General features: G+C 39.1%; 2 protein-coding genes across 3 annotated transcripts; one reads left to right on the forward strand and one right to left on the reverse strand.

Annotated features, from left to right (window-relative positions):
• The first annotated feature begins 1,236 nt into the window (after nt 1–1,236).
• Nucleotides 1,237–6,168, forward strand: henmt1 (HEN methyltransferase 1). The gene is made up of 9 exons (XM_087180011.1): nt 1,237–1,318; nt 1,580–1,692; nt 2,684–2,818; nt 3,026–3,208; nt 3,381–3,567; nt 4,380–4,593; nt 4,755–4,884; nt 5,303–5,466; nt 6,068–6,168. The coding sequence occupies exons 1-9, from the start codon at nt 1,244–1,246 to the stop codon at nt 6,166–6,168; spliced, it is 1,302 nt and encodes a 433-aa protein (XP_087036137.1). The 5' UTR covers nt 1,237–1,243.
• A 373-nt stretch (nt 6,169–6,541) lies between these two features.
• On the reverse strand, nt 6,542–25,146 carry eeig2b (EEIG family member 2b). Of its 2 annotated transcripts, none has more exons than XM_023428936.2 (11): nt 24,894–25,146; nt 19,929–20,049; nt 18,824–18,853; nt 18,285–18,401; nt 17,653–17,699; nt 16,633–16,727; nt 13,458–13,556; nt 12,226–12,460; nt 11,324–11,460; nt 10,962–11,031; nt 6,542–10,195 (listed from the first exon to the last, which is right to left on the reverse strand). In XM_023428936.2, exons 1-11 carry the CDS (start codon nt 25,037–25,039, stop codon nt 10,153–10,155), a joined length of 1,140 nt encoding a protein of 379 aa, XP_023284704.1. In that variant the 5' UTR covers nt 25,040–25,146; the 3' UTR covers nt 6,542–10,152. The 2 variants fall into 2 exon arrangements, with proteins under 2 accessions (XP_023284704.1, XP_023284703.1); XM_023428935.2 differs by having other exon boundaries at nt 13,458–13,559.
• Between the last annotated feature and the right edge of the window lie 1,481 nt (nt 25,147–26,627).

Raw genomic sequence — 26,627 nt, forward strand, 5'->3', positions numbered from 1 at the left:
CTCTTGTACCCGTATACAACTGCACTCTGACTCACAACAGAGCCTTTGGCCTTGAGACTGAAAGGCAAAGCAGCACATACTGTTCTGGAAATACAACTGTCATTGTTTCCAAACTAGTATTACATCATGTGTTGATGAGAGACTGAATGATGTGTTTATGGCGTAAGGTTTGTTTTCTTAACACCTTTAATCGGAGGCATGCCCTGTGGTTTGAGACATCATTATTTATCAAGAAGGTGTGAAGCACCAACATGCAATATGGCCCATAATTGGTAGGATAATGACATAGTGTTTGTCAGTTTAGGGAATATCATATTGTCTTAGGCATTAGTTAGTTTAGGAAGACTCTGAAAAATATAAATATTAACATAACTATAAGTCACATCCACTCACAGCAAAATAATCTGCAACTATTTTCATAATTGCTTTGTCATTTAAGTAATTTCTTAATCACGAATGCTAGAAATTCTTTATAATTTTAAGACATACAAGGCCCCCACCCCTCATACATAGATGCAAGACAACCAAACTGAAATCAGTGGCATCTCTTTGTGGTCATCTTCCATTCCTTTGTATATGTTTGGTATCTATTTGTTGTCCTTCTGTAGTTGATTTATCTCTCTGTAGTCATTTCACATAGTTGTTTTTTATGTCATTTTGTGTCTCTTTATAGTTGTTTTATGTTTTTGTGTTTGGTTTGTGTCTTTTTGTATTTGTTTGTATCGCTGTGGTCCTGTCCACATCTTTCTCACATCACAGTCTTCAGGGTCCTTTTCTGCCTCTTTGTGGTTCTTTGTGTATTTCTGTTGTTGCTTTATGTCTCTTTGTGGTTGCTTTGAGATAGGATCATTTAGTAAACCACCCGTGGATAAGACAAAACAAGCTATTAACTGTTTACTTGAAAAAATGAAGGATACATTTTGTCCTGCTGGTGGCCTCAGAAGAAGTCATGGGATCAACAAAGTCAGTGGGATTCATCCTCTGGGGAGCATGAATGTCTAAACATGTGATCCATCCAGATGGAAGTTAATTTCTGCCAGAATATAATTGGTGGACTGAGCAATCCCTAAACCTATGTGTGGCTCAACTACTTTAAAAGTGGAAAATGTGCCTTCACAACCACACACCTGTCTTTGGTTTACAAGTATCGCCTAATCTAAAAAAAAAAAAACCATGGACAAAGATAATAACAACAGCGCCATCTGCAGGCCGGCGGAGTGATACATGTTAGCTAAACGTCAAGATGTTCAGTCCGCCGCTTCACAGGCAGAGACATCAATTTGTCATTGATTTTGTCAAGAGGAACAAACCTAAAAAGGTAGCTAACATCTTAATCAAGAACATATTTATTTTACACACCTTAGCTTCAATGCTGACGTTTGTTTGGGCGACCGTAGCTAACTTTGTCGCCGAACCAGTTAAAGCTAATGTTAGCTACAGTGGGTTTTAGCATCAATTGCCCCTTGCGAGGCTTTGCAATCATTGCTGGGATAACTTTTAACATTTTGTTCCCTGGAGCCAAAGGTTTATTCCTCTGGCTGATTAAACGTCTCACAAGTCTTGTCTCTGTCCTCCTCAGGTGGTGGACCTGGGGTGTAGTGAGTGTAGCCTCCTCCAAAAGCTCAAGTTTCACCGTGAAGTTGAGCTTCTGGTTGGAGTGGACATCAACGGGACCACAGTCAAGAAAAAGATGTATGTATGTAAATCAAAGGTGTATCTGAATACTTTATAATTCATCGTTGAAATAAGCGTTTTCTTCTTCTGATATCAGTATATGCATGATGTATCACGGTATGGCAGGTGCACATTATGTAGAGCTCGTTATTTTCTGACATTTCAAAGACTAAAACAGACAGTTTAATTGATAATTTTTTTGCAGCAATAGATTGATGCAAGGTTACACACAATTGTCAAATTAAAGTTTAATGTAAAGAGGTGTGTTGCAAAACTGCAGTTTACATTATTTTATATACATTAAGCACATATGTTGTTGGTATTTGAGGTGAAAAGATGTAACTACAACTCATGCAGCAAACAGACAAGAAAAAATTGCTTTTCTTCTAATATTAATGCCCGTTTTTTTTCTCTTTCTTCTCAATAATCAGTGACATATGCAAAAGGTCAGGAATTAGTAATGAAACTCTATGCTTACATCAGAAAAAAACAATTTCAAGCACATGTTTCAACACAATATAATATCACTATACTAAATGTAGATAAATGATTTCACTGAATCATTGCCCAGTTTGTTATTGTTATTAAATCAGTAACCCAACTAAGAGGTTAGTCTGGACAAGTGTAACACATGTGAAACCATTTCAAACACAAGCTTAATCTAAAGAGTTGGATTCACATCCAAATATTTGTAGTTCCTTTGGTAAAGACCCAAAGTACTGAAAGCAAACAGCATAATCAACATCAAAAATAGTCAAAAACATTTCATATTAATTGTCAACCTTAAGAAGTTAAACTATTTCCAGATGTGGCGGGTAAGAAAAAAAGTCAGCTGTCTTCATGAACCTCTTCTCGATCTGCTTAGTGGATAAGAGGTAAAAAGAAATAAAGTGATTGTCAAAGCATCGGTTGATCTTTGACTCCTCATTCACCTTGTGTGTCTAGTTGTTGTGGTAACTTTCACTGTGTGGACTGATAATGTGTACACTCTGCTTGTATCTTCTGCCAGGCACAGATTAGTTCCTATATCAACTGACTATCTGCAGCCAAGTTATGATCAGCTGCGCATTGAGCTGTATCAGGGCTCAGTCACACAAAAAGACGCCCGACTCAGAGGATTTGATCTTGTGACCAGTATAGAGCTGTAAGTGGCTGTTCTTGTAATGTTAAGGCTCAGCGTCTTAAAGCATCTGTCAGTATTAACATGAGTCTTTTTCATATTGTATTGTTCTTTTGATCTTGTATCTTTCTCTCTGTCTGTCTTTCTCTCTTTGTCGATTTCATCTTTCTATTGCCGTCTGTGCCTCTGTGCCATTATTTATCACCTTGTATCCTCCTTGGTTGTGTCCAGCATAGAGCACCTCACTCTTGCTGATGTGAAGAGCTTCTCTGAGGTGGTGTTTGGTTACATGACCCCAGTAGCGGTTATCGTCAGCACCCCGAACTCTGAGTTCAACCCCCTTCTCCCCGGACTGGTTGGTTTCAGGCACAGTGACCACAAGTTTGAGTGGACCAGAGCAGAGTTCAGATCCTGGTACAGTATGGTGTTTTTAAAGATCCACGTTAAGATGAGATTTTTGATGTGGAGAGTTTTAATGAGGAAGGCAGTGGCGGAAAATATCAATGGGTGAATCGAACCAAAAAGTCATCAGTGCTGTTAAATGATTTGAACTGAATTTAGTTTGGAAAAACGACACCCTCCTCAGGGCTCTGAAGGTGTGTTTGGAGTTCGGTTATGAGGTGGAGTTCACCGGTGTTGGACAGGCTCCGTCAGGCCAGCAGGAGGGAGTCGGCTTCTGCTCTCAGATCGGGGTGTTTCGCCGGCGCGGGGTGAGAGATGGCTGCAACATGGTGCTGGGTGACGATGCAGAGGATGTTTTTTCATACACACTGGTGAGTATGTTTAATTTTATGTATTACTGGTGTGTTGGACTTTCTGGTGGCCCAGAGTTTGTTGCGTCTTAGCTCCTCCCCACAGGGATGTGAAGAGTAGGGGGTGAGGATGGGAGAATTGTACTTCCCAATTTCAACGTCCCTGTTGTGAAGAAATAAAAACACCTGGTACTTAATGACTGCGGCTCCAATACAGATTATAGATCTACTGCAGTGTCCGTGTGTCCTGCAATGTTACTGATAGAATTGACACTAACACTTTGTCAATTACTGAAAACAGACATTAATGAACAGTAAAAACAGCTTTTAATGCTCAAATAAAAAACTGATTTGCTTATGATAGGCTGCAGGTACAGTTACTCTGCTTTTTAAACAGCATTAGGTAATTTTTAAGCTTTAGTGGCCTCTGCTGGTTGCTCTTACGAACTACAGTGAAGGTTGATTTGACACCTGTACCACACCCATGTACAGATCACCCTCAATGTCCCCTTGAATGAGGGAAACCTGTAAATCACACAGTCACAAAGGCAAATTTTGATAATAGACACAAGTAAACCTGACAGGCAGATTATTTTCTTTTGTGTGTGATTTAAGAAAATAAATGTTAAGGTCTGATGTTCTTTTCACTGGTGTAAACAAATATTGACCTGCTAGAATTAATCAGCATTGATGTCGGTAGCTAGAGATTTTTTATGATCACTATGACAGCACAAATATCACATCTCAAACTGCAAAAGTTTCTCTTGATTATCCTTATGTACAGATCCAAGCTCTGATTTTTGATCTATGTCTTTTATGTGTTTCTATATCAGCTGTACAGTATAAACTTTCCCAGCCTGCGTGACAACAACACCCTGCGGAAGGTGCTGGTGAGCGAGGTGTTGTATTGGGCAGAAAAGCTAAAGAGTGGATGGATGGAGGAGAGAACTGGTGAGTGGAGTGGTGCTTATTCACTGTGTCAGACTGCGGCAGGAGGAGAGGGATGTGTCTCAGAGCAAAGCATGGAGATGGAAGAGAAGCAAACAGGTGAATATCCCACAGTAGTTCTCAAGTTAAAAGTTTGGAACGTGTTTGTACTTCCAGAGTTTTGAATCTAGGTGTTGTTGATTAACTTGATTAATCGTACACTTATAAAACACATTTTTTGCTCTCTTTTTTTTGTACCTACTCAAATGTCACACCTTCAGCATGTGGAGCAGAGATGAGAAGTCTAGTAGTGCAGTGTGGGAGAAGTGTGTCAGAGGATCAGGAAGAAGAGGAGGAAGATGTATTTTGGAAAAATAGCCAAAGACAACAAGATTCTTGCACATTGCGCAGGTGAGTTTCCTCAAGGAAGATGAGGTGGAATAGTATTTCCACAGTAAATTAGAAATAAGCAAATTATGAACAGGACCTGTGGTGCTATTTTGGAAGATACTGTCTTCTCTTCCAGTACAGTTTTCTTAATAACCTTTCATGCCTTGCCAATAATTAAAGAGTATCGGAAAAGCTCAACTCAACTTCTCAACTTTTCCTCCCAAATTTTTAGATTTTAAAATTTTGATATTTGTACTTATTTCTGTTTACATGTAGCTGCCAGTAAAAAGCAGCTATGTTGTGGCCGTCATATTTCTTTCATTCAGCTAAAACTAATCAACCATACTTTATTCTTCATATTAAGATAGTATTAAGCTGAGACACAGCCATATCCTCCAGCTAGTAACAACTTTTTATTGCCTTTTGTCTCTGCTGGTAGGTGTGTATCCGTACCACTGGATGTACTGTGGTCCTGCTGCCCCAAAATCAGTGCCTTGACTGGAAGTGTCTGTAATCTCAGACATCTACTACTGGATGAACCCGAAGTTAAACTCAGCCAGGACGGCGCTGCTGTGCTTGTCAATTACCAGGAACAAGGCACTGGTACCATGTGATCAGTTTTGTTTCTTTTTTAAAAGTGTAAAATGTCAACATTAATATATTAGAAGGGAAAGAAGATGTATGAGAAGTTATTCCCCTAGTAGTGTATATATTTCCTCTCCACTAGTGATGTTGCTGGTGATGTCACATGATACTCAATCCTGCCAATGATGGCACACTATTCACTGATCTACAGGTGGTGGCAACATACCCAGATGTGCAGCAATGCAAAAAAAAAAAGTCAGAGAAGAAGAATGCAAACTTGATAGATAGATTTTAACAATACTGGATTGAAAATTGGCTTTGCAGTTGGTTTTTTTTTTAGGATGAAAATGCATTTTTCTTGTTTATCAGGCCTCAAAGATAAACACTGTGTTTTGGTGAGCAACACCCAATGTATAAAGTGCAATACTAAGGTTAGTCCAGCTGATGTCGCCATTTTGACCGCACATTGGCTCCTTAGTGCTTCAGTGGTTCTCAAAGCTTAGTCTCCACAATCACCACTAGTTTATAAAAATCATGTATCATCAGCCTATGAATTTGATGACTGAATAATTCTGTGGTTGTGACTCTGGTCATTCATTTGTGTTGTTAGACCTTGAAGAAGAGGAGGATCATAATGATTTGGAGGACAGCGGGTATGCAGAGGCCAGGCAGGACTCCCACACTGCTGAACAAGAGGAAAACTGGGAGGCAAATGTTTGATCTGGAGGATGGAGCTTTGTTTTCAGGACAAGTAGGTGATTTGTTTAGATTTAATAAGGGAAATTAGAAGTAACCAAAGGCTTTCCCTGCCTTACAGTGCAAGTTGAACTCACACATCCCGAGATGCACTGTTAAACTTTTGGATTTGTTAGATGGCTTGTTTGGACTGCAACTTTGTGTTTTGAGTATGAATAAAATGTCTTAAGGTGGGTCAATGAAGACAGAATATCCACTGGCCTCCAAAATATCACTGTACAGACTGATAACCACTTAGAAAATCCAAATGTAAAAATCACAATAAAACTCTAAATGTGAGAAAATGTTCATATTGTGAATGCTGTGAATTATACCACAGGTTGAAGGGGGCTCTGTATTTGCTGAGGCTTTTAAACGGTTTAATTCAGTGCAAGGTACACATTTGAAGCATCCAGTACACTTGTTAAGGAAGCAAATGTTGGTCGAAAGAACAAGTCTGTAACAGGTAACACTGGACAGTGTCAAAACAGCGCAGAACATCACTTTACAGGAGAATACGTCTTACAGTTTTATATAGACAACAGCTTCACAGAAGAGAAGAAGCAACCATGTTTGTAACAACATGTTAGGTACCAAGATGAACATACCTGTGACGCACAGGTAAAACAAGTGATTTTTATCCAAAAAGACAAAAAAAAAAAAAATCTGGTTGACATTTGGTAGCTATACTCTTAATACTGTCTTAACTATGTAGTGCGAATGTTTTTTTTACCCTAAACAATAAAATATTTAGCTAAAATATGGCACAATATCAGCAATGAAAGATTCAAAAACAAAGACACCGATATCCTATAGATGTGATTTTCAACACAGGACATTTAAACCATGCTGAACATAAAAAAAGACACACAAATACAAAATGAGAACACGGATTTACAGTTATACACTGATATTTGTGCAGATATCTGCTTTCAACAATAAGTAATGAGAACAAAATGACTCTACATGCTGGACAGCCTAGTGAAATTGTTCCTTCAGTGTCAAAATTTGAGATTAAAAGATGGCACAATATCAAATTAGGAAAAAGATGATTTGTCAAGTTCTGCACGCTAACAAAAGGACATCTTAATCATGCAGAACACACAAACATAAAAACAGAGAACACTGACTATATAGTTAAAACACCATACACTGATGACGCTTGTGCAGATATTGATATAACATGTATATAGTTTATCTAGAAGAGGCTGTATCCCACTTTTGCTATGGGTTATAACAGGAGACTGAAGATTGCAGATACTGTATAGTCTGTTCGCTAGTCATAATTTGTCTAGTATTGTCATTACAGGTTATGCATAGGCCTGAGAAGATCTGTGTACTTTGGCTAATTTGCTCTCAGTCTAAAAAACTGTAACCTAATCCCCTATTAGGTTAGAAATGCAAATGGTCTATATGCATGACACAAGCAGGATCTCAAAATTCTCAGTAGATTTATATTGTTGTTACATTAGATTTCTTTCTGTAGAACTAATCGTATATGAATCTGACTGCTTGACCCAACAGTTGATATGTTGCTACTGTTGTTTAGTGTTTTCTTCATGGCAGTGGGTTACTTAAACTAGTCTTTCACTGTACTGTATACTGCAGTGTTGAAATTGTCTATGCCTAACAGGAGCTTTGATTTGTTCACTGATATAAGCCACCCGGTCAACAGGCGAGCTCAGAGAAATATAGCTGAAAAGCGTAGATATAAAATAGATACGCATCTGAAACACTGGGATTTATACCCATTCAAGCGTATTTACCATAAGAGCCACTATTCTGTTCAGCATTTACTGCCCTACATAGGCAGAGAGCAGTAATTTACAGAAACAGTGATGTCAAGATAAAACAGGTTAGATGTTTTGAGGCTGGCTTGCAAAGTATGTAACACATACAAATATTGCAATACCTTTATTTTCAACTGTTTAGCCTGATTATTTTACCCCCAAAAAGTCATTGCCATAGATTCTGCACTCTGCATTTGGATTATTTTCAGGGGATGTGTAATGAAAACACAGTATGTACCAACAAAATGTGTTCTTTTAGATTTATTCCCCTTTTAAGCTAGTTTAATCAAGAAAATAAACTTTATTTTGATTATTTAGTTTATAGCTGATGGGAATCTGATTTGTATCTGTAAAACTAAATTCATAATTGAATTTACTATTTAGTACATTACAATATGTGACTTAGTGGCAGCTTAACTACACCAATATACACGACCTAACTCACTGGAGTGAAAAGCAAAAATGGAAGTCACTAAGGTCTGCTAAGCTAGTTACCCTAAGCAGTAGTTTGCTGTTTTTTTTCTCAGTCGTTTCTGTCTCATTTAGTTACGTGGAATAAGAAACTGAGTAACTAACAATATTTTCATTTACATATAACAAGGGCAAAAAGTGCATCTGTTTGAACTTCAGGCTAGGTGTGGCTATGTCCCCAGCTAACTTTCATATACGTAGCTGCATTGCCTTAGCTTCAAGTAGGCTGTATATGAAGGAGAAACCAAAGTGTAATTACCGCAAACCAAGGAGCAATACAAACCCAGAGTGCAGTATCTATACGGCCAGAGTGCAGTTTCTGTGTTTTGGTGTTTGAAAGCTCTTTTTTAACAGGAATTTTGCATTTCTACAGTATTGTTTTGGTGATACAGCAAAGCAGATTTCAGAAGGTCAGATCTGGGTCTCAACTGAGTTTTGACCAAATACATTGTTGATGCTTTTTGCTTGTGTAGGGCAGATAAGTACTGTAGGATTTTCTACAACAATCCTCAGCAGATAAGAGCAAAGAGGGACCTCTATTATTACAAGTAAGCAAACTGTCGTATTCTCTCATTTTCTCTTTGAAAGTACCAACAAAGCATTTCTCACAATAGATCATATATCCATCCCTCATCCAAGATAACAGGATAACGGTTACTCAGTGTTTCCCCTACCACTAGCTTGTGGGGAAGGAGGAGGAGACAAGTTGACATCTTGTTACGGTAAGTGCAATAAAAGCTTTCCAACAACTGTTATAAATCCCTCTAAAACCAAAGACTGACGTCAACCCCAACCATCTGAAAGTCGGGCCAAAATAGCAGTGTAACAGTGGCGAGGACACTAGCAGCTCTGCTGCTAATGTCGGGGAAGGTAGTCCTAAGAGCCGTAGCAGTTCTCCTGCTGTTACAGCTACAAAGAGAGCCGACACCCCCCCTACCCCCCACCCCCCCTGTCAAGGCAGTCAACCTAGGGGAGACACTGTGTTACTACTAATACAAGTAGTCTTACTACATAGCAGACACATAACCACACTCACAGCCCGCGTTCACACATCTAATAGCTCAAGTCTGACGCCTCGTCTTCATAGTAAAATATTCTCAGCTCCAAAACACCGACTGTTGTTAGAGCGCCAACAACTGCAGCTTATAGGCTAATATTAAATAGAACATCCTGTTTAAGAAGGACGTCTAAAATAAACACTGAGGCAAAAGGAATGTATTGAAAACGTATGGCATACTCCTCTTCAGTGTAGATCTCCCTTCGAGTCAGTCCTTCAGTCCTCCATTGGAGATGAAAGGTTAATCATTTTCTTCCGGTCACTAACAGTTTATGATTTGGGGTTGGATGCTGGGTGACAAAGTTGACCCCCAGAAAGTGAGGTGTTGGCAGTTTCTGTGACATACGTTAAATGATTTGCACAATCTGGTCAATGTATCAGTTTCCTTAATTCACAGCTGTGTGTGTTTACATTGAGATGATAACTGTCCACCTCTGCCAGTTAAAAATCTGCCAGGAAGCTACTGTGTCAAACGGCAGATATGAACACAGGAGGGCACTGTTGTAATGTCAACCTTTCAAAGGGTGATCAGGTTAGACACCATGCTGATCAGGTAATGAGCTTTAGGAATGGAGATTGAAATGGACACAGCCTTGTTTCCAATTTTTTGGATGTGAGCAGTGTCAGTCCATCATAAAGGAGGCTGTAGGTCTAACGCTTTATCACCACCTGCTCATACGCTCCAGCTCCAACCCTAGGGGGACAAGAAAGGATAAAATTAACCATTGTATGTAATTACAGACTCAGACATTACAGAGTAAAGCTCACAACTTATAATGCATCTTATTCTATTTTCTATTGTTAAAATGTTTCTCAAACTACACCAAACAAGGGCACTAAAGAACATCTGGTGATATTATCTCTTGTTGTTGTCAATACCTCCAAAGCAAAGAGCAAAACCAACAGCGTATCGATCCTACTAACAAGTATTGTCTGCGTATCCAAAGACCGGTATACTGTAGCTTCTTCTTCTGCCACAGAGCTCCATAGTTGTCCAAGAACTATTTAAGAACCCATCATTGAGCCACACTTTTGCAATGGGGGACTTATCCCTTCATTACAATGAACATGTGCATTGCAGTTTATTTTTTAGTCACATCTCATACACTGCCCTGCTGGTTTAAATACTCAGTAGCTTGTATTAATCCACAGCTGAAAATAGTCCCCTGAATAAGCACTATTTACTCCCATTTGAGTGATATTTGCTAAATGCTAGACTGTCAACCTTTTGAGTTTTTAAAAAACAAAAACTATATTTATGACCAATTTTTATATCTTCAGTTGAAAGCAGTGAGCTTGGGAATGAGATGTGCAGACAGGCTGCACTAGAATACCAGACAAAGCTGGAATCATCATTGATAATTAAATCTACTACTAATGACCCATTTCAGCTACACCAAGGAACAAATCATGTAAAGTGGCCTCAGTTCAGTGAATATCTGGAGGCTTGTGAGGCTCACCTGGTGGGAAGGTGATGGCTTCCAAGGGCTGTACTTCCCCCAGGCCCAACAAACAGACGCAAGCCTTCCTCTGAAACAGACGCACATGTGGTAATATTCAGTCAGTACAGAGAACACCAGCATCCTCCTGTATAATTCTTGTCATGAAGAGAAGCCAGTTGCTAGGCAATCTATAAATAATCACATATTGACAGCAGCTTTCTTTTCCTAGCTTTAAGCAGGATGAGACCTTGAATACAAAACAAAGTACACAGCTCATGCTCATGGGATGACAGAATATTGTCAAAATGAGACCAACCTACAGACATGGTAATTCCAAAAAAAAAGGCCACACTCTGTGCGTCTTTGTGTGTGCGATTTACCTTCAGCACTGGAGTCCAGTAAGCTGGGTGTGAAATCTTGACTTTGAAGAATTTTTTCCACAACATCATCAGCATCCACCCGTGTGTCATCCATTCTCTTTAGCTGAGACTCCATGGAGTCTTGTTTCACTGGATGTCTGACAGAAAGATATAGCAGAATCATTTTGTGTCTATTTGACCACTAATGGTTTCCACTGCAAACTAAAGTGCTGTTTCTTTCCTGAACTTGACTTTTCATTTTGTGCTTATCTGGGATGAGGTTGACCAGGGAGCCATGGGATTCAAATTTAAGCAGTTGGAAACGATGCCCACTTTAGTCGACCCATTCTTATTAAGTGCTTTTGCTAGTGGCGCCAAACTTACCAGGGCCACTTGCTGCTGCGTTTTTCAGTCGTCGTCTCTTGGAACAGATATTCTCCTATTTTAATGAATCCAGCTGTCGTGTTTTAATCATGCTATGCGCCCCTAAATGATTGTTTATTGGGCTCTGAACACTTCCAAAACATGGGTGACCTACAACTCTGTGCTGTACACTTTGTGTACAGTGAATAGACACACAGTAGGCACTAAGGCGGTTGCTGCTCTGCTAACATGCTGCTCATAAACACAATGACTAACTTTTTTTTTTATACACAAGAGCCCCTGTTGACACCACATGATGAAACCACAAATACTCTTCCGCTGTTCTGCTTCGCAGCATTTCACTGCAGGGCAGCTGCTTCCTGAAATGTAACACAGGTCTCAGGTGTGATTATGTCTACAGTTTACCTTGCCTACAATAACTGCCCCTCTAATGTGTACACATTATATTATCTACAATAAAATGTTATCGCATTTCTGCTCATTAAATATTACTATGAGAGGAATCGCATCTCCTTGTGATGCTTTACTTGCCAAATTACCTGTTGAGTCGTTCACAGGATGAGGCACTCCGTACTGGTGTGCCTTGTGGGTTGCTAGTGGTGGCGGAGGAGACTGGGTGTTCAGGGAGTGCAGGACAGGGTCTGGACTCTTTGTCTCGGTCCTCGCTGGGTTCTGGGATGCTGCCGATGCCCGTTGAGGCGCTGCCCACTGAATGGTTTCTCCGATGGCTGAACTCTGACATGCTGGATGAGCGGGAGTGTCCCGTGCTGTAGCCTGCGAAAGAATGATTTTAAAACTATACAGTAACAGTTCTTCAATAATATTCTGTTACTTCTGAGGTGCCTTGACATTTTTAGGTTAAACTGATCGTACCTTTCCTCTAAAAGTCTCTCCCACTAGGCTGATGCAACCGACTGTCAGTAATGTTAAGTAAATGTATGCCCTGTGAACCTATGAAGTTGTAGCATTCATAATATTACACATTGATGTAGTAATGGCACCAGTGGTCCAATCTGTATTTAACACATTGATGAAAGAAGATAAATAGAAAGATACAGAGAAAGAAAGATACAGATTTACCAACACCAGAATTAAAATACTAGTTCACGAGTCAATAATCAGCATTTATACAGTATTAGCTTTTCTGTTAAAACCAATTTTGCTGTCCTGCAGACCTGATTTGCAGTGTGTAATGATTTAGCAGTTCAGTAGAGCTGCGGTGACACCCACACACTCACGTGCTGTTCATGTCTTCAGTGAGCCATTTAAAGCAAAAGAGATCTCAGGAAATGAGTTCATTACAGCCAAGAAGGAGAAAACTTCACTCCCACTAATACGAGGTAAAGATAAATCTATCAAGAGTTACTTGTGGCAGGAAATACGTCTTCAAATTCAGAATTAGAGGGCCATTAGAGCTGTTCTCTGTGCATCTCTTCATTTCCTGTGATCTTTTATTACAGTCATCTGATCTGCCTGTAATGGAAACTCGAGCTTCTAGTCTGAACTGCAGTGAAGTGTCACTGGAAAAATGTTTTCTCATTTCCCTCCTGCTTAGTCAGAGGGTTTCCTCAGTTTGATCTTCCACACACATTTCCTCCAATAAAAAAATGATTTTAGGAGAGTAAAAAATTAGTGTTATGTAGCTGAAGCTGATAACAACTGGTTTTAGTTTGGAAAGTTACATTTGTTTTATTACATCTGGTCTGTATGATTGTCTGCCATCCATGTCAGGCCCACAACAGCATTTTCTTTAGATGTGGGGTGTCCCTACCTGAAAGTTTGGACTGTTGGCTGGCGTAGCTGGATGTACGGGAATGGCCGCAGCCCCCCAGCTCATCAGAAACAACCGGACACTTCCCTTCACGACTCTCTGCTGGACAGAGGAAAAGACAGACGGGGGATGACACATTCCTGAAAGTTCAACAAGAATCTGTTCTACTGCAAAAAATGATCAAAAATACTACATGTACGGATTTTATTCTTCCTCTTACAGTCAGAAAGAAACTAGTGCAAAGTAAATACGAAACCAGTCGAGGTGCAGTCTGTGTGCTTAATTATTACCAGGCTCGTTCTCAGCTGAACAAAGTGATCCAACTTGTGTCTGAAGTGATGATGTGGTTCGTGGTTGATTGTCATCAACCGGAAATAAAACAGCAACACAGTAAAAACATGAAAATAAATCAGCCTGCACTGCACGCTGTGTTTGTAAAATGTCCATTATATGTGTCAACACACTTTGCAGATTAGCCTAACATAACCACAAACTTTGGGTCCCAGATACTGAGCTCCGTCTCAACCAGACAACTTTCGATTTAGACCACAGACACAAACCCAGTTTCTGTTTTGCTACTTATAGAGAACATAGTGATCTATTTCATACAGCCTGGATCTTATCAATGTGCTGCTGATTCGTAGTTTATTGCTATCAACTGTCAGCAGTAGAACCACATTGAAAACTCCCCTCTCTGCCTCCCGCACACTTTCCCTCAGTTCAGCTTCCATGAGCTAATGAGCGAGTGTCCACAGTTGGCAAATGTGTGGACACAGCATCAGATTTGCTCAGGCAGGAATAATCACATTTAGAAGAGTGTCTGGGAATCACAGGGTAACTCCTGATGTGATGCCATCACAATATTTGGTTCATGATAACCATGTAAGAGACAGTTCTGCAATCTAAAGGAAATCTTCTGCAATACACAATATCTTTGGAAACTGAAATTGTCTCATTCTGTTACATGACAGTTCTGCCAGCTGAGGTGGAACATTGTGTATAATTGTGTCTTAAGTTTGAGCCTTTTTAAAACATGTGCGGCAACATGAACACATGCACCTTCCTTTTAATGTCAAGCAGTCAAAACTGGCAAAAGACTGAGCTGGCAGAGAGGGGAAACATTTCAGAGTTCAGATGTCAGCATAGGTGGGTCAAAAATGTATTCCTCGAAAATCTTGTCTGAGATCTCAGAGTGAAAATAAAAGAATCACATCTGGCCAAGTTGCCAAGCCCAACAGCTGTGTAAAATGCAATATGCCAGTGTGCAAATGTTGAATCAACATTAGAAATCATTAACCCCTGTATAAAATTCAAATAATTATTTTGTGCAAAATTATGAGGATAACATTTATTATTAATAAAAACTACTGATTCTAATATGAGTTATGTTTGACCCACTTATGGAAGAGTGTCGTTTCACATGACCTCTGCATCTATAGCTAAACAAAATATCTCATTAGATTAACTGTCCAACTCCTGCTCGTCTTAGAGGACAAGGAGACATGAAGTTATCAAAACAAATCACAAATTTCTCATAATGGACCAAACCTCCCTGATCACACACGCTGCAAACATGCACAACTGAGGCACGATGATGCTGACAGGAAAGAGCATTGTGTACAGCAGAAAAATACACATGTAGGGTGCACATGCAAACACACAACCCCCGTTGACAGACTTGCACACAGTCCTATTTTTAACCATGTAAGAGCCTACAGGGTCAGAGCAGATTGTAGTTAATCTAGAGGAGAGCTAGTTTAAATTATACATGAAAGAGCTGCACTACACTCTGAAGCTTCCAGGAGGAACAAGCATTCAACACTGTGATGTGTTCACACATGAACACACACAAAAAGCAAAAGAGAGAGAGGGTGAAACAAGGGAGACAAATGTAGCAGAAAGGGACAGCTGCAAGAGAAATATTTTCATAGTAGTGGATGGGAGATAAACAGCAGTTACATGAAGCGGAAATGCATCACACTGTAGAGACGTGAGTGCACACACACACACACACACACACACACACACACACACACACACACGCATACACATGCACACAAAGAAAATCAGACATGGGTTATCAGATTGATATCTGCAGCTTAACTAAAGAACTTGCCAATACAAAAACCTCAAGGTTCTACTTCATAAAGTTGGAGTAACTGCATCATGATCACATGTGGTGTATGTATGCTTACATACAACATACTACAGGACACTATAGTAAGATGTGGTACTTGGTGCTATGTGTTGGAGTTTTTGAGTTCAACAACCAACCTGCGGTGTGCACCTGCTGTCACATACAGCTTTTCTTACCAGTTAACTGGTACACCAATAATCCACTGCTTTATATCAGATTGAATGTAGATGTTTATTTGTAATCTTAGTGGTAAATAAGGCTTCCCTCTTGTAGCTGCTTCCAGCCTTCCAGTCATTTACCCATCTAAAACTTTTAATAATGTAAAGCAACATCAGGCAATGTTCAGTTTGTATTAGCAATGAGGACTGAGTTTGCTTTCAAACTTGGTAGAGACAAAAGGATGGGGTGGGATATGTCAAGAAGTCAGAGGTAATGCTACAATTAATGATAAAAGTGATGTTCATTTACTTGCTGTAAACTGCCAAAGGTGTTAAAGAGCAAAATTAGATATAAAAGAGTACTCAGACCAGACTCAAACAGAAGGTATTACTTACAGTAAATGATGTCCTCTCCTGATCTGAATTTAGACAGGAAACTTGGACTATAACAAACAAATTCAGTCTCTTATTTTGTTTTCAGCATCATGGGCAAGATCTGATATCTGAAACAGCTACATTGAATAGAAACTGATGTTACAATAACGATGAGCAATGACGTAATGTTGAGCAAATCTACTCATGCAGAGTGAGCTTTCTCTACAGTGTGCTTGTCTACAGCACACAACTCTGCAGATGGGATCCTGTTTCAGCCTTGTGACACAATCCAAAATGTTGGGAGCATATAAAGAGGTAAGATCTTTATATACATTCTGTGGTTAGGAGGGATATTTTAGTTTTCCCGTAAGTTGGTGGAAATATATACTCATCATTTCAATGTAAATCTATACCAGTGATTACCAGGAGCATTCTTTACCAGGTCCCTGTAAAATGGCATGACTAAGCAGAGCAGAGGAGTGTAATGTGGTGTGGCCAGTCTCACCAGAACAGCCTTTCTGTGAGTCTCCTCCCCTCCTCTCCTCCAGCAGGCTCTCTCCGTCACCCTGGATCCCAATCACTGTGGCTGTGGAGGGAGGCCTGAGGACAGAGGAAAGACAATGAGGCTTTATTTGCTTTCTTGTATTTCAATGTGTCAGGTATTTAAATCAATCTGAAAAAAAGCAAGGGTAAGTGATAAAGACAAAAACGGGGAAATGGGGAAAGTATTAAAAAATATAGTTTAATCAAGGGAAAGACCATTCAGGTCGTAAACTACTACCATTCAAAACAGCATTCAGCTTTTGACATAAATACATGATACAGATTGCTGAATAATTTTTAGGTCAAGTTTTGCCCTTGGGTTAAGCAGCATGTATCTCTAATGATTCATACTTTAACTGAAAACTGTTTCTACTAGAGGAATTAGTACGATTATTACTTGCAGAATGAAATCAGTCAGTGCTATTGACATGTGAAAATCTGATTATCTAACAGTTACTTGGGCTTGCATAATCCTGTATTGTTTGATTCCCATGAAACTTTCCCAAGTCCGAGAAATCACAGTGTTGACAGCTGTGAGGACCACACCTTCTTGGAACTGCTCTCAAACTAATGCAGTCAGCAGCAGATTTGATGTCACAACTTTGGCAAAGAATTGTTTAAAAAATGGACCCCTATAGAGACTGAGTAAGATTAAGTAATCAACAACGCACTGCTTAAACTACACACAGAAGAGCAAAGAGGACATGGCTTTTAGAGTGTAGCACAGTCAAGGTCAGTGGGTTCTGGTTTCTCAAAGGTAATATAAATATCAAAATTTGGGAAGGTTCACTTTCCCAAGAATACTCAAACTCAGTGCAATCCTTAATTCATAAGCGTTTTACAGTCAAGATTTTCAACTGACAGAACTACAAGTCTGAAAACTGACACCAACCCTGACTGACCCAATACAGTATCAACTGCAGACGACACCAGATTTAATACCATACCATACCAAAGGCAGAAAAATGTTACTTTAACTTACGTTTTAAAACAGGGATCTCCTGACATGAGATGTGTACTGATGATTACCTATGACAAGAAAAAGATATTGGTTAATTGATTCAGGTTTGACTTGCATTCAAGGTTTCCATTAGTGTGGATTCTTTGTTCAAAGAAAAAAAAAGGTGAAAGGTGTTTTGGTTCAGCATAGTTGTACTAATGAATCAAATATACAAACTCCAAAACTCACAGGACAACTGCAGTTTAATCAACTAATCTTAAAAAGCTATGGGAAAATCTGCACCCACTGATCAATTACAAATGTAACGTGAGGATTTTTAGCAGTTTTTTTTCTTGTAGGGGTTTTGTCACACATTAGAGGTTGTTATAATTCTTCATGAAATGCAGCAGATACTAGCAGGGTTAAGGCCAAATTCAACATTTTCCAATTATTTTCCAGATTTCATCAATGGTTTCATCTCTGGCTACAATCTAATGGACTACCTGGGCACCTGGCCATTGTTACTGTCAATGCTAGATGTTTATGCAAAAACCTTTTCCCTGCCTCGTTCCCGGTTAAGAAAAATACCATGCTTATATTCAAAACAGCAGAGTAACCTCCTAAAGGAGTCAAATCAGGGTGCTGTGGATGCTTTACTGTTGCCTCAATGTTACCTTGAGAATGGAATTATCCTGACGAGTATTTTTGGTATCGTAGCCTTCCAGCAGACATCTGCGGGTTGTATTCCCTGAGCCGGCAAACTCTGCTAAATTCAGATCTGCAAAACCAAGCTGAAGGAGAAAGAATGACAAGGGGTGAACTTTGTTTTCTCTCAGGAGACTGATCTCCTGCTCAGTCAGCAATGTGACAATCTATAGATGTGAAAAGACAGGACTCAGAGTGAGAGAAACTGAGAAACTGAACAATATTGACACATCTTCTAAATCATTTTTTCTTCCATAACAAGCTGGTAACATTCTGCAATTTTAACATTGAGGGAATATAATAATTACATACATAATTACTTTCAAACAGTGGAAGGGAGAACACATGATAATGTGATAATGAGCCAACCTGCAGGCAGTGAAGGCCATCTGTTTGCTATGGGCTCAAAAGGCTAACTACATCAATATGGATGATTACTGTAAATGTAGGTGACCTGGAGGTTGGGTTAGGATATGGGGGTTAGATAACAAGTATGTGAGCATATTACCTTTGCATATGCTTTCCCACCCTTCAGTTCCTGGAGAGGAGAAGCATAAACATTTAAATTAAAATGTTACACAAAACGTTTAAAATCCTCAAGTCTCAAAGCTTCATTTGAGTATGATTTAGTTAAAAAGAGTCAACACCATCTGCCCCTCACACGTGTTTGAGATCTAACTAAATTCCAAAATACTTGGCTACATACAGATAAAAGTGAAGAGATATATAAACAATGTGTATGCACAAAAAACCATGCATGTGCCATTTTCCAAGTAAGACGTAACCTTAATCAATTTGCTTAGGTGTTTTTCCAATCTCCCTAACTGTGTTATCATTTTTGAAAATGATGATTGAGATATTTCAGCAATGGTTGTTTACAGATATATGCGATAGATTAATGGTATGGGTGCTATAAATAGCCGCAGCTGTGATAATGGTTGACAGTTGCTCTGATTTCATTTCTACATCCATTTATGAAAAACTGCAGGAGTGGAAATGAGGTTTGTGCATGTGCGCCCTCTTCCACAATGACTGAGATTTACAAAAAGAACCAGGCCCACATTGGTTTTATAAATCTCACAAAAAGAATGTGTATGCATATTTCTGTCTTTCTGTGTACACACTAGTTTTAGTCATAAATTTACACAGACTTTGATGCATTTGGACCCAGAACACAGACACAACATGGACACACAAGAAGCATTTACTAGGGAGGAAGGCCTGTTTAGGCTTATTCATTTCTTCGATTTTACTGCTGTTTTTAGCCTTTACATCCATAAAAACTATGTAGAACGACATGATTAGACTGCACCGAGCACATTCATGTTAAATGCTAAAGGTTAAGGGATAGCAAAAGGATAGGAGGCAAAAGATCTCACATTGATGAGTCTGTTTTTCTTCAGAATGCTGTGCTTGCTAACTGCACTTTTAGAGCTCAGGTTTCACTCTCCAGTTTCAATTTAGCACATAAAACTGTATGTAACCACCAGCAATATTATTTTGACACTGACATGCCCAGTAGACTTTACTTTGTCTGCTGCATCTTTAACCTGATATTGTTTGTTCACATGCATGCATCAACACTAGTGGAGCTCAGCAGCCACATATTGTACCTTTCTGACCGATACACGACACACACAGGGGTCCAGTACACCTGTCCCTGCATTGGCACTCATCTTGCAGGGGAAAGAGAACTGTTTCCTCCATCGAACACAATTGGCCTGCACTGGCTCCCTGTAAGAGGAAATCACAAACACATCTTTAGGCACAAGCTAAGGTCAAAATTACATGGAGCACGGACTGAATGTTGTTGGCTTTAAGTCAGTTTTAAAACTGGATTTTACAAACTTTGAACAAACAGCTTTGAGAAAAAGTAGCATATCGGGTAATTCTGTCAGATTCAACAGGTAGAAAGAGTCACAAACACTGGCAACACTGGGATTTCATTCCTTATGGAGCTCAATCATTAGAGCATGTCACCATACAACTGAAAAGCTGGTTCGTTTCCTTTAGCGGTTTGGACAACTCGCACTATAACCACTGATTAACTGTTTGGCTCAGAACCAGAATCGTAATGCATCATGTACTGCACATGGGAAAGGATGTTTATTACTTTAAGGGCTGCACAATCAATCGAAATATAATCAAAATCGTAATAAGAAAAACTGCAATATCCAAAATGCAGGAGCTGCAAAAGATCACAGGAGCTGCAACTTTTTTTGATAAAAGGTAAAATATGTCACAACATTGTTGTGCATTGTTATCACCATAAGCACTGTGGTACTACAGAGACACCCCAGCCTACAAATCATACTCTCCATGCAAAAAGGAACATGTTTGTTTGGTACAAGACACAACAAAATTAACACCATTATTATTATTCTTTTTTTTTCAGTGAAAATTAAAAAATGCATATTGTTCAGCTCTTTTTAAAACACACACACACACAAGAAAAAACACTTAGGTATCAAACCTCAAAACCTTTTAGTTCTGACTGAAATGTATCCATAGCACGGGATATTAAGAGACTCTCAGTATTGAATAGTATCAAATTCTGTTACTGAATTATCTTGCTTACTTATTCTCGCATCAGATACTGACGCTCGGAAAAAGTGTTTCTGGAAACAAATGTTTATATTGTAAAAAAAAAATGTTTTGTATCGTTCCAGACAAAAAGTAATGTATTCACAATAGTATCAAGAAATTTAAAGCCACACGCAGCCCTACTCATGCAGCACTATTCACAACCACACACACTGTCATTTCATCAATTTTAATATCACTATTACATAACAATGAAAACCACTTGGGCTGAATGACTACTGGATTAACAGCGCTCACATCTCTTCCCTGCTTAAGGCTATGGACTCAAACTGCCAATATATGCTCATGTGCTTATCCTCAGATTCCTCTCGCCACTTCATAAATGATCTAATTAACTACGGTCATGTTTTCACCTATTGATTCATGTAACTTGGTGCCAAAGGTTATAGCGGTGGGTGTGGCTTGTATCGGCATGGGAGAAATAGAGAAATGCACATCCTCCAGCAGAAAAGGAGTTAAAATGATTGTGAGATGTAGCCTACTCTCAGTGAAAGGATGAGATGAAGTGAAAGAGAAAGACGCGCGTGGGCAGCATTACGATAGCCCAGATGGCCTCTCTTTCACTGGCATCGTCTTCTCTCCCACTCACCTAACCAACTCCCTTCTGTTAAGACAGCCCACACGCCATTCATTTTGAAAGTCTGTGCTGGATTTCAATGCAAGAGAAGCAAATCTGACAAGTGTATTCATCGGAAATAGTGACAAAAGACTGAGGACACATGCATAATAGCTTATGCATTAAAGATAGCATAAGATAAAGAAAAAATGATTAACACGGTGTTGGGATCACTGTTGAGACGGTTGAGAATTACTGTATATACAGGCCTATTTTGCACAGTATAAATAAAAAGCAGCAGATGTGTGACCAAAGTTTTACAAACACTGACTTCATCCTGAGGTCGAGAAATATCAGAGTCAACTCCCAGAGTCGGAGAGGGAACTCCCAGCCAGCTGGACACTGTGTGCTTCAGGAATTCTGGCTTGATTACATGCACTGTAGCTCGCAGCAGTTCTCAGCACAGCAAAATCCCATTAGTGAGCGTGAGTAAGTCCAGTTTTAAGCACAAGCAGAGGTCGTCACTCTCTTCTCTCTACATGGGTCACATATCTTGTTAAACTACAGCTGTTTTCCTTTTAAAGGCAGCTGCGGTCAGACTTCGCACATAAACTTCGCTATCCAGAAAACAAATCTATGCATTTGATGCAAGGCTTTCCTGTGTCAAAATGCAACGAAAGCATCAACTCTGAATTTGTCATAAAATGCAAACTTATATAACAAGAAAAACTTGTTTGGGCTGAAACAATGGCACAGCCCTGATGAAAACCAACACCGAAGGGAAAAAAGGCTAATAAAACAACAATCTCCACTTCCCTTAGACTCACAGTTAGGATGACTCAAAGGGTGTCAGAGGAAATCTAGTTTGGGGTGTCTCACAAATCAAACTGCTGCAGAAAAATGTGATTTAACAACCCTCAGACTTGTGATCACATCTTCTTCTGAGTAAAATCTATAGGCTAAGACATAAAAACAACAAAGGGCTGGAGTGTAAAGCACTACAGAGGCAGAACAGGATGTTTTCATTAGAGCCAAAACTTCACTGTCTGGGTTATGGAATTAAAAGAACCTCTTATAGTCTGTCTTATTTAGCTGGAGTAGCTGCTCACATGGGAAGAAAGATCCAGAGAAAATTGTAGCTATTTAAAATGCCATGACCTTAGATGCATCCTGATTCAGAAAGTCCAGCACACACTGGACCTTTCTGTTTAGCCATTTTATAAGAGCTACTAACTGTAGCAAACAGAGGGCTTGTTATATAATCAGGGTGAGACCATCTAATCTGTACAGCCTCCCTCCAAAACAATGCTTTTCCCTTTGCCCAATGTTAGAAGCCTGTCTAATTTATGAGTGAAAGCCCAAACAGGTTACAGAAGAGAGGATTGTCTTTGTCTCAACTTGACAGCAATAATAGCATTAACACTGATGTGGAGCCCAGAGTGACACTGAACAATTGGTATAGTTCATTTCCTTTCATTGCCAATTATCTCTCTTCTCTTTAACAGACAATTTTATGGCCTGTATTTTGTAAAGCAACACATTTTCAGCTTCATTCGCCATCCTGCAGTGGTTCCAAATCTTTTCTGTCTGACATTCCCACGGTCCCTTCAGGTGAGCTCAAGTATCCTTTCACTGACACCACCTGTAATGTTCATTCTAACTTATTTGAAACTGGATGTTATTTCAAACTATTATTTTAGTGTGAAATAATATATAATTAGATGTAGTCATATACTATTGTTGTATATACAGTATTTACAATATTTTTGTCATACACAACAGGGTTACACGATTTTGAATTTGTACTAGTACCACTCTATGGGTCAGAAGCTGGATGTTTCAGCCATTTATCCATTAGGTTTAGCAAACTAGCTTGACTCTTTCTTGTCTCAGTTTTCCAGCGACTGACTGACAGGAAAATGACACATCATGTGCAGTCGGCCTGAAATAGCTGGGAGTTTACTACAATAGTTATTGTCAAGTCCCGGCCTCTCAGTTGTGAGGGTCTGCAGCTTTCCTGTGTCTTAATGCAATAATAATCACACGTATGTAACATAAGGACGTCACCGTGGGTTTTTATGAAACTGTAATGGGCATTTTTCACTATTTTCTGAGATTGTATAAATCAAATGATTTAGCAAGAAAATAGTCTTGAAGAATGAAAATAATTGTTTGTTGCAGTCCCACATGCTTAATCTATAATGTGACAGTGATAGAAGCTAATCTAACTGTAACTTGTGAGTGAAAGAGAAGAGAACTGTCTTTGATGGTTTCAACTTGACAGCAATAATAGCATTATCATGACACTGCTGTGGACCCAGGGGTGACACTTAATAATGATTATAAGTCATTTCCTTTCATGCCACTATTTCAATTCAGGGCTGCAACAGTTAATTGAGTAATTGATTAGTAGGTGGACAGAGAATTAATCAGTAACTATTTTGAAATCTGAATAGTTGTTTAAGGCAGTTTTTAAACAGAAGTGTCAAATATTTGCTGTTTCTTCCTTCTTCAGGTTGATGCTTTTCTTTCTCTTCTGAATATCTTATGCTTCTGGCCAGACAAAGCAAGACATTAATGACATCACCTTGGTTAGTGGAAAATTATAATTTCTCTATTTACTGTCCTTTAATAAGCAAAACAATTAATCGATAATAACAACCTTCATTCGTTGCAGCTCCACACTCCTCCCAATCATTTACACAGAAACGTTTTCCAACTATAAGACAGAAGTGATTTGAGACAGTATTGTCCTACTATAAATGACTTTTGAGGATGTACAGCTATACACTGCCATTAAAAACTAGTGGACATCGCCCGATCAGTTATAATCAATAACGGGTTGACTAAGCAAGTGAGTCAAACACCTTCCTTTCACCTACTTGCATGATAACTTTACGACCAGATAGGGACCAAAAGCAATCCAGGACATAACAGACAATATCGATTGTGCTGCAATAGCTATACAGGAGTGACATTTAGCTTTATAGCAGTTATGTGTCAAGTCAATGAATCAATCCACAACCCAGCGAGGAAGTTCGCCTGAGAAAGACGATGTCGTGTTGAACATGAAGAAAATGCCAACTAATTAACGGATATTTCTGCACTAGTTGTTACATTTGCAAATGTATGTTTCCGCCAGTCAATGCTAACATATAGTTTACAATACTGCCCAGCTGTACTCAGTTAGAATAGCTTTGAGTGGACAGTAACGTTGAATTTGAACAACTAAAACACCGTTACAGTGGTAGACAACTGACAGACGTTAGCTCGTTTAGGTTAATCTCGTAGCCTGCTAGGTCTTAGCTATGAACGTAGTTTAATAGGCTGAAGCTACTAAAATAGTTTAACCCTGCGTGTTATAGAAAATACTCCTGTTAGTGTTATATAAAACAGTATTAAAACCAAACATCCTCACCGAGAGGACTCCTCGGAGAAGCCGCCGTCCAGCAATCTGACTTTACAAAAGAGGACACCGTTGACAAAGGGGACCGACGAGAGCTCGTCCAGCTGAAAATCCACCTTGAACTTGAATTTCTTCTTTTTCATCATCATTAAATCCATACACAGACTCAGTACTGTTGAGAAGATGCTCTAATCTCGCCTGTCGCTGACATTACAGCCCCATTGTGTTGTGGCACAGATACAGTGTAGTGTTGTGTTGTGGGAGGATGGTGAAGCTGCTGGTGACAACAGTCACATTGAGTGACGCGAAGAAGGAGAGCAACTTCCTCTGTTGGATTTTCAAAATAAAGGCACCTTTTTCTTCTTAGCTTTAATATTTATATTGTTAAAGATTCATACCACTTATCTAAAGCTTGTATGAAAGCACATAATTTCAAATGGGCCTCAGCCATGTTCATGTCCTTCTTAGACCCAGTTCTTAGTTTATTAGGAACACGTAGCTAAAACTAATGCAGTCTAATGTCTAACATTGCTGCAGTAAATCCTACCTTCATGAAAGTTGAACTGTAGTGCATTATACAGAGAGGTGTGTCTGCTGTTTATCCTACCCACATTGGGGTTAGGGTTAGGGGTTCACAAAATAATAAAAAAACACCTGTCATCATAACACAATGCAGGCAAAACTGCAGACTCCAAAATGTTCGTACAGTTGAATAAACACTTCTTTAACACATCTTCAACAGAATTAGTGTAACATTGTCCACTTATAATCATCTCTCAGAAAAGCTTAGTCAAAATTCATTTTTGAAAATGCAAAAAGTTATTAAGCACTCAGTATTACCCCCTATACCTAACATCACAGCTTCCAGTGTTTTTAGGCAGCCAATCCTCCTTCTACAACATTTCTGAATCAGTCATATTCATCGTCCATGTGATCCAAAGTTACAGGAAATGGTTAATCACATCTCACTCAAAGAATAACAAAAATGTTTAGATACCACTTTGTTTTTCTGTTATGTTTCACGGTTATCTGTGCTTTTATTTTGAAGTAAGTATAAATGTAACGGATGTACTGTGATGTCAGCTGTTACCTTGATTGTAGTTCAATAAAGCCCGCCTCCTCCCTGTATCGCCCCCTGGCGACAGTCAGGACAACAGCAGCACTGATTGATCAGCTAATAACAACAAAGTGAAACCAGCTGCTGTTACATAACATTTGCCGCCACCTTGTGGTACAATGTAGCCACTGCTATGAAAAGAACTTTTGAAGACAAATATTTTACACACTTCAAATTGTTTTTTACTTCAAAGCCATCCGTCATATTTATATGTTATATTGATATAGTTATTTATCTATGCCTCCTAATATTTTTTCTTGTGCAATAACCAATATTATTCTTACACCGGCACACAGCAACAACAACAACAACAACAACAACAATAAAAGTAATATTAAGAATGTATTATAATAATAATAATAATAATAATAATAATAATATCAGTCTAACATTTGGCATCTTTGGAAACTCTCGGATCCACACTAGGAGGATTTTAAAACTTTGTTTTTTAAAAGTTTGTAAAAATAGACCAGGATGGAAAAATAAGAGTTTAAGAGATCAATCTGAGATCCAGTTGATCGGATTTCCTCTTTTAAATGCTAACATTTCCTTGGTGCTGATGTCTTCCACCCTCAACAGCATCCACCTCTCTGCCTCTCTCGCCTTCAAAATAATGGACCCCCAATTAA

The sequence above is a fragment of the Seriola lalandi genome, unplaced genomic scaffold (genome assembly GCF_002814215.2).
Source record: "Seriola lalandi dorsalis isolate HSWRI2012SDOR001 ecotype SW California unplaced genomic scaffold, Sedor1 jcf7180002054885, whole genome shotgun sequence".
Lineage (NCBI taxonomy): Eukaryota > Metazoa > Chordata > Actinopteri > Carangiformes > Carangidae > Seriola > Seriola lalandi.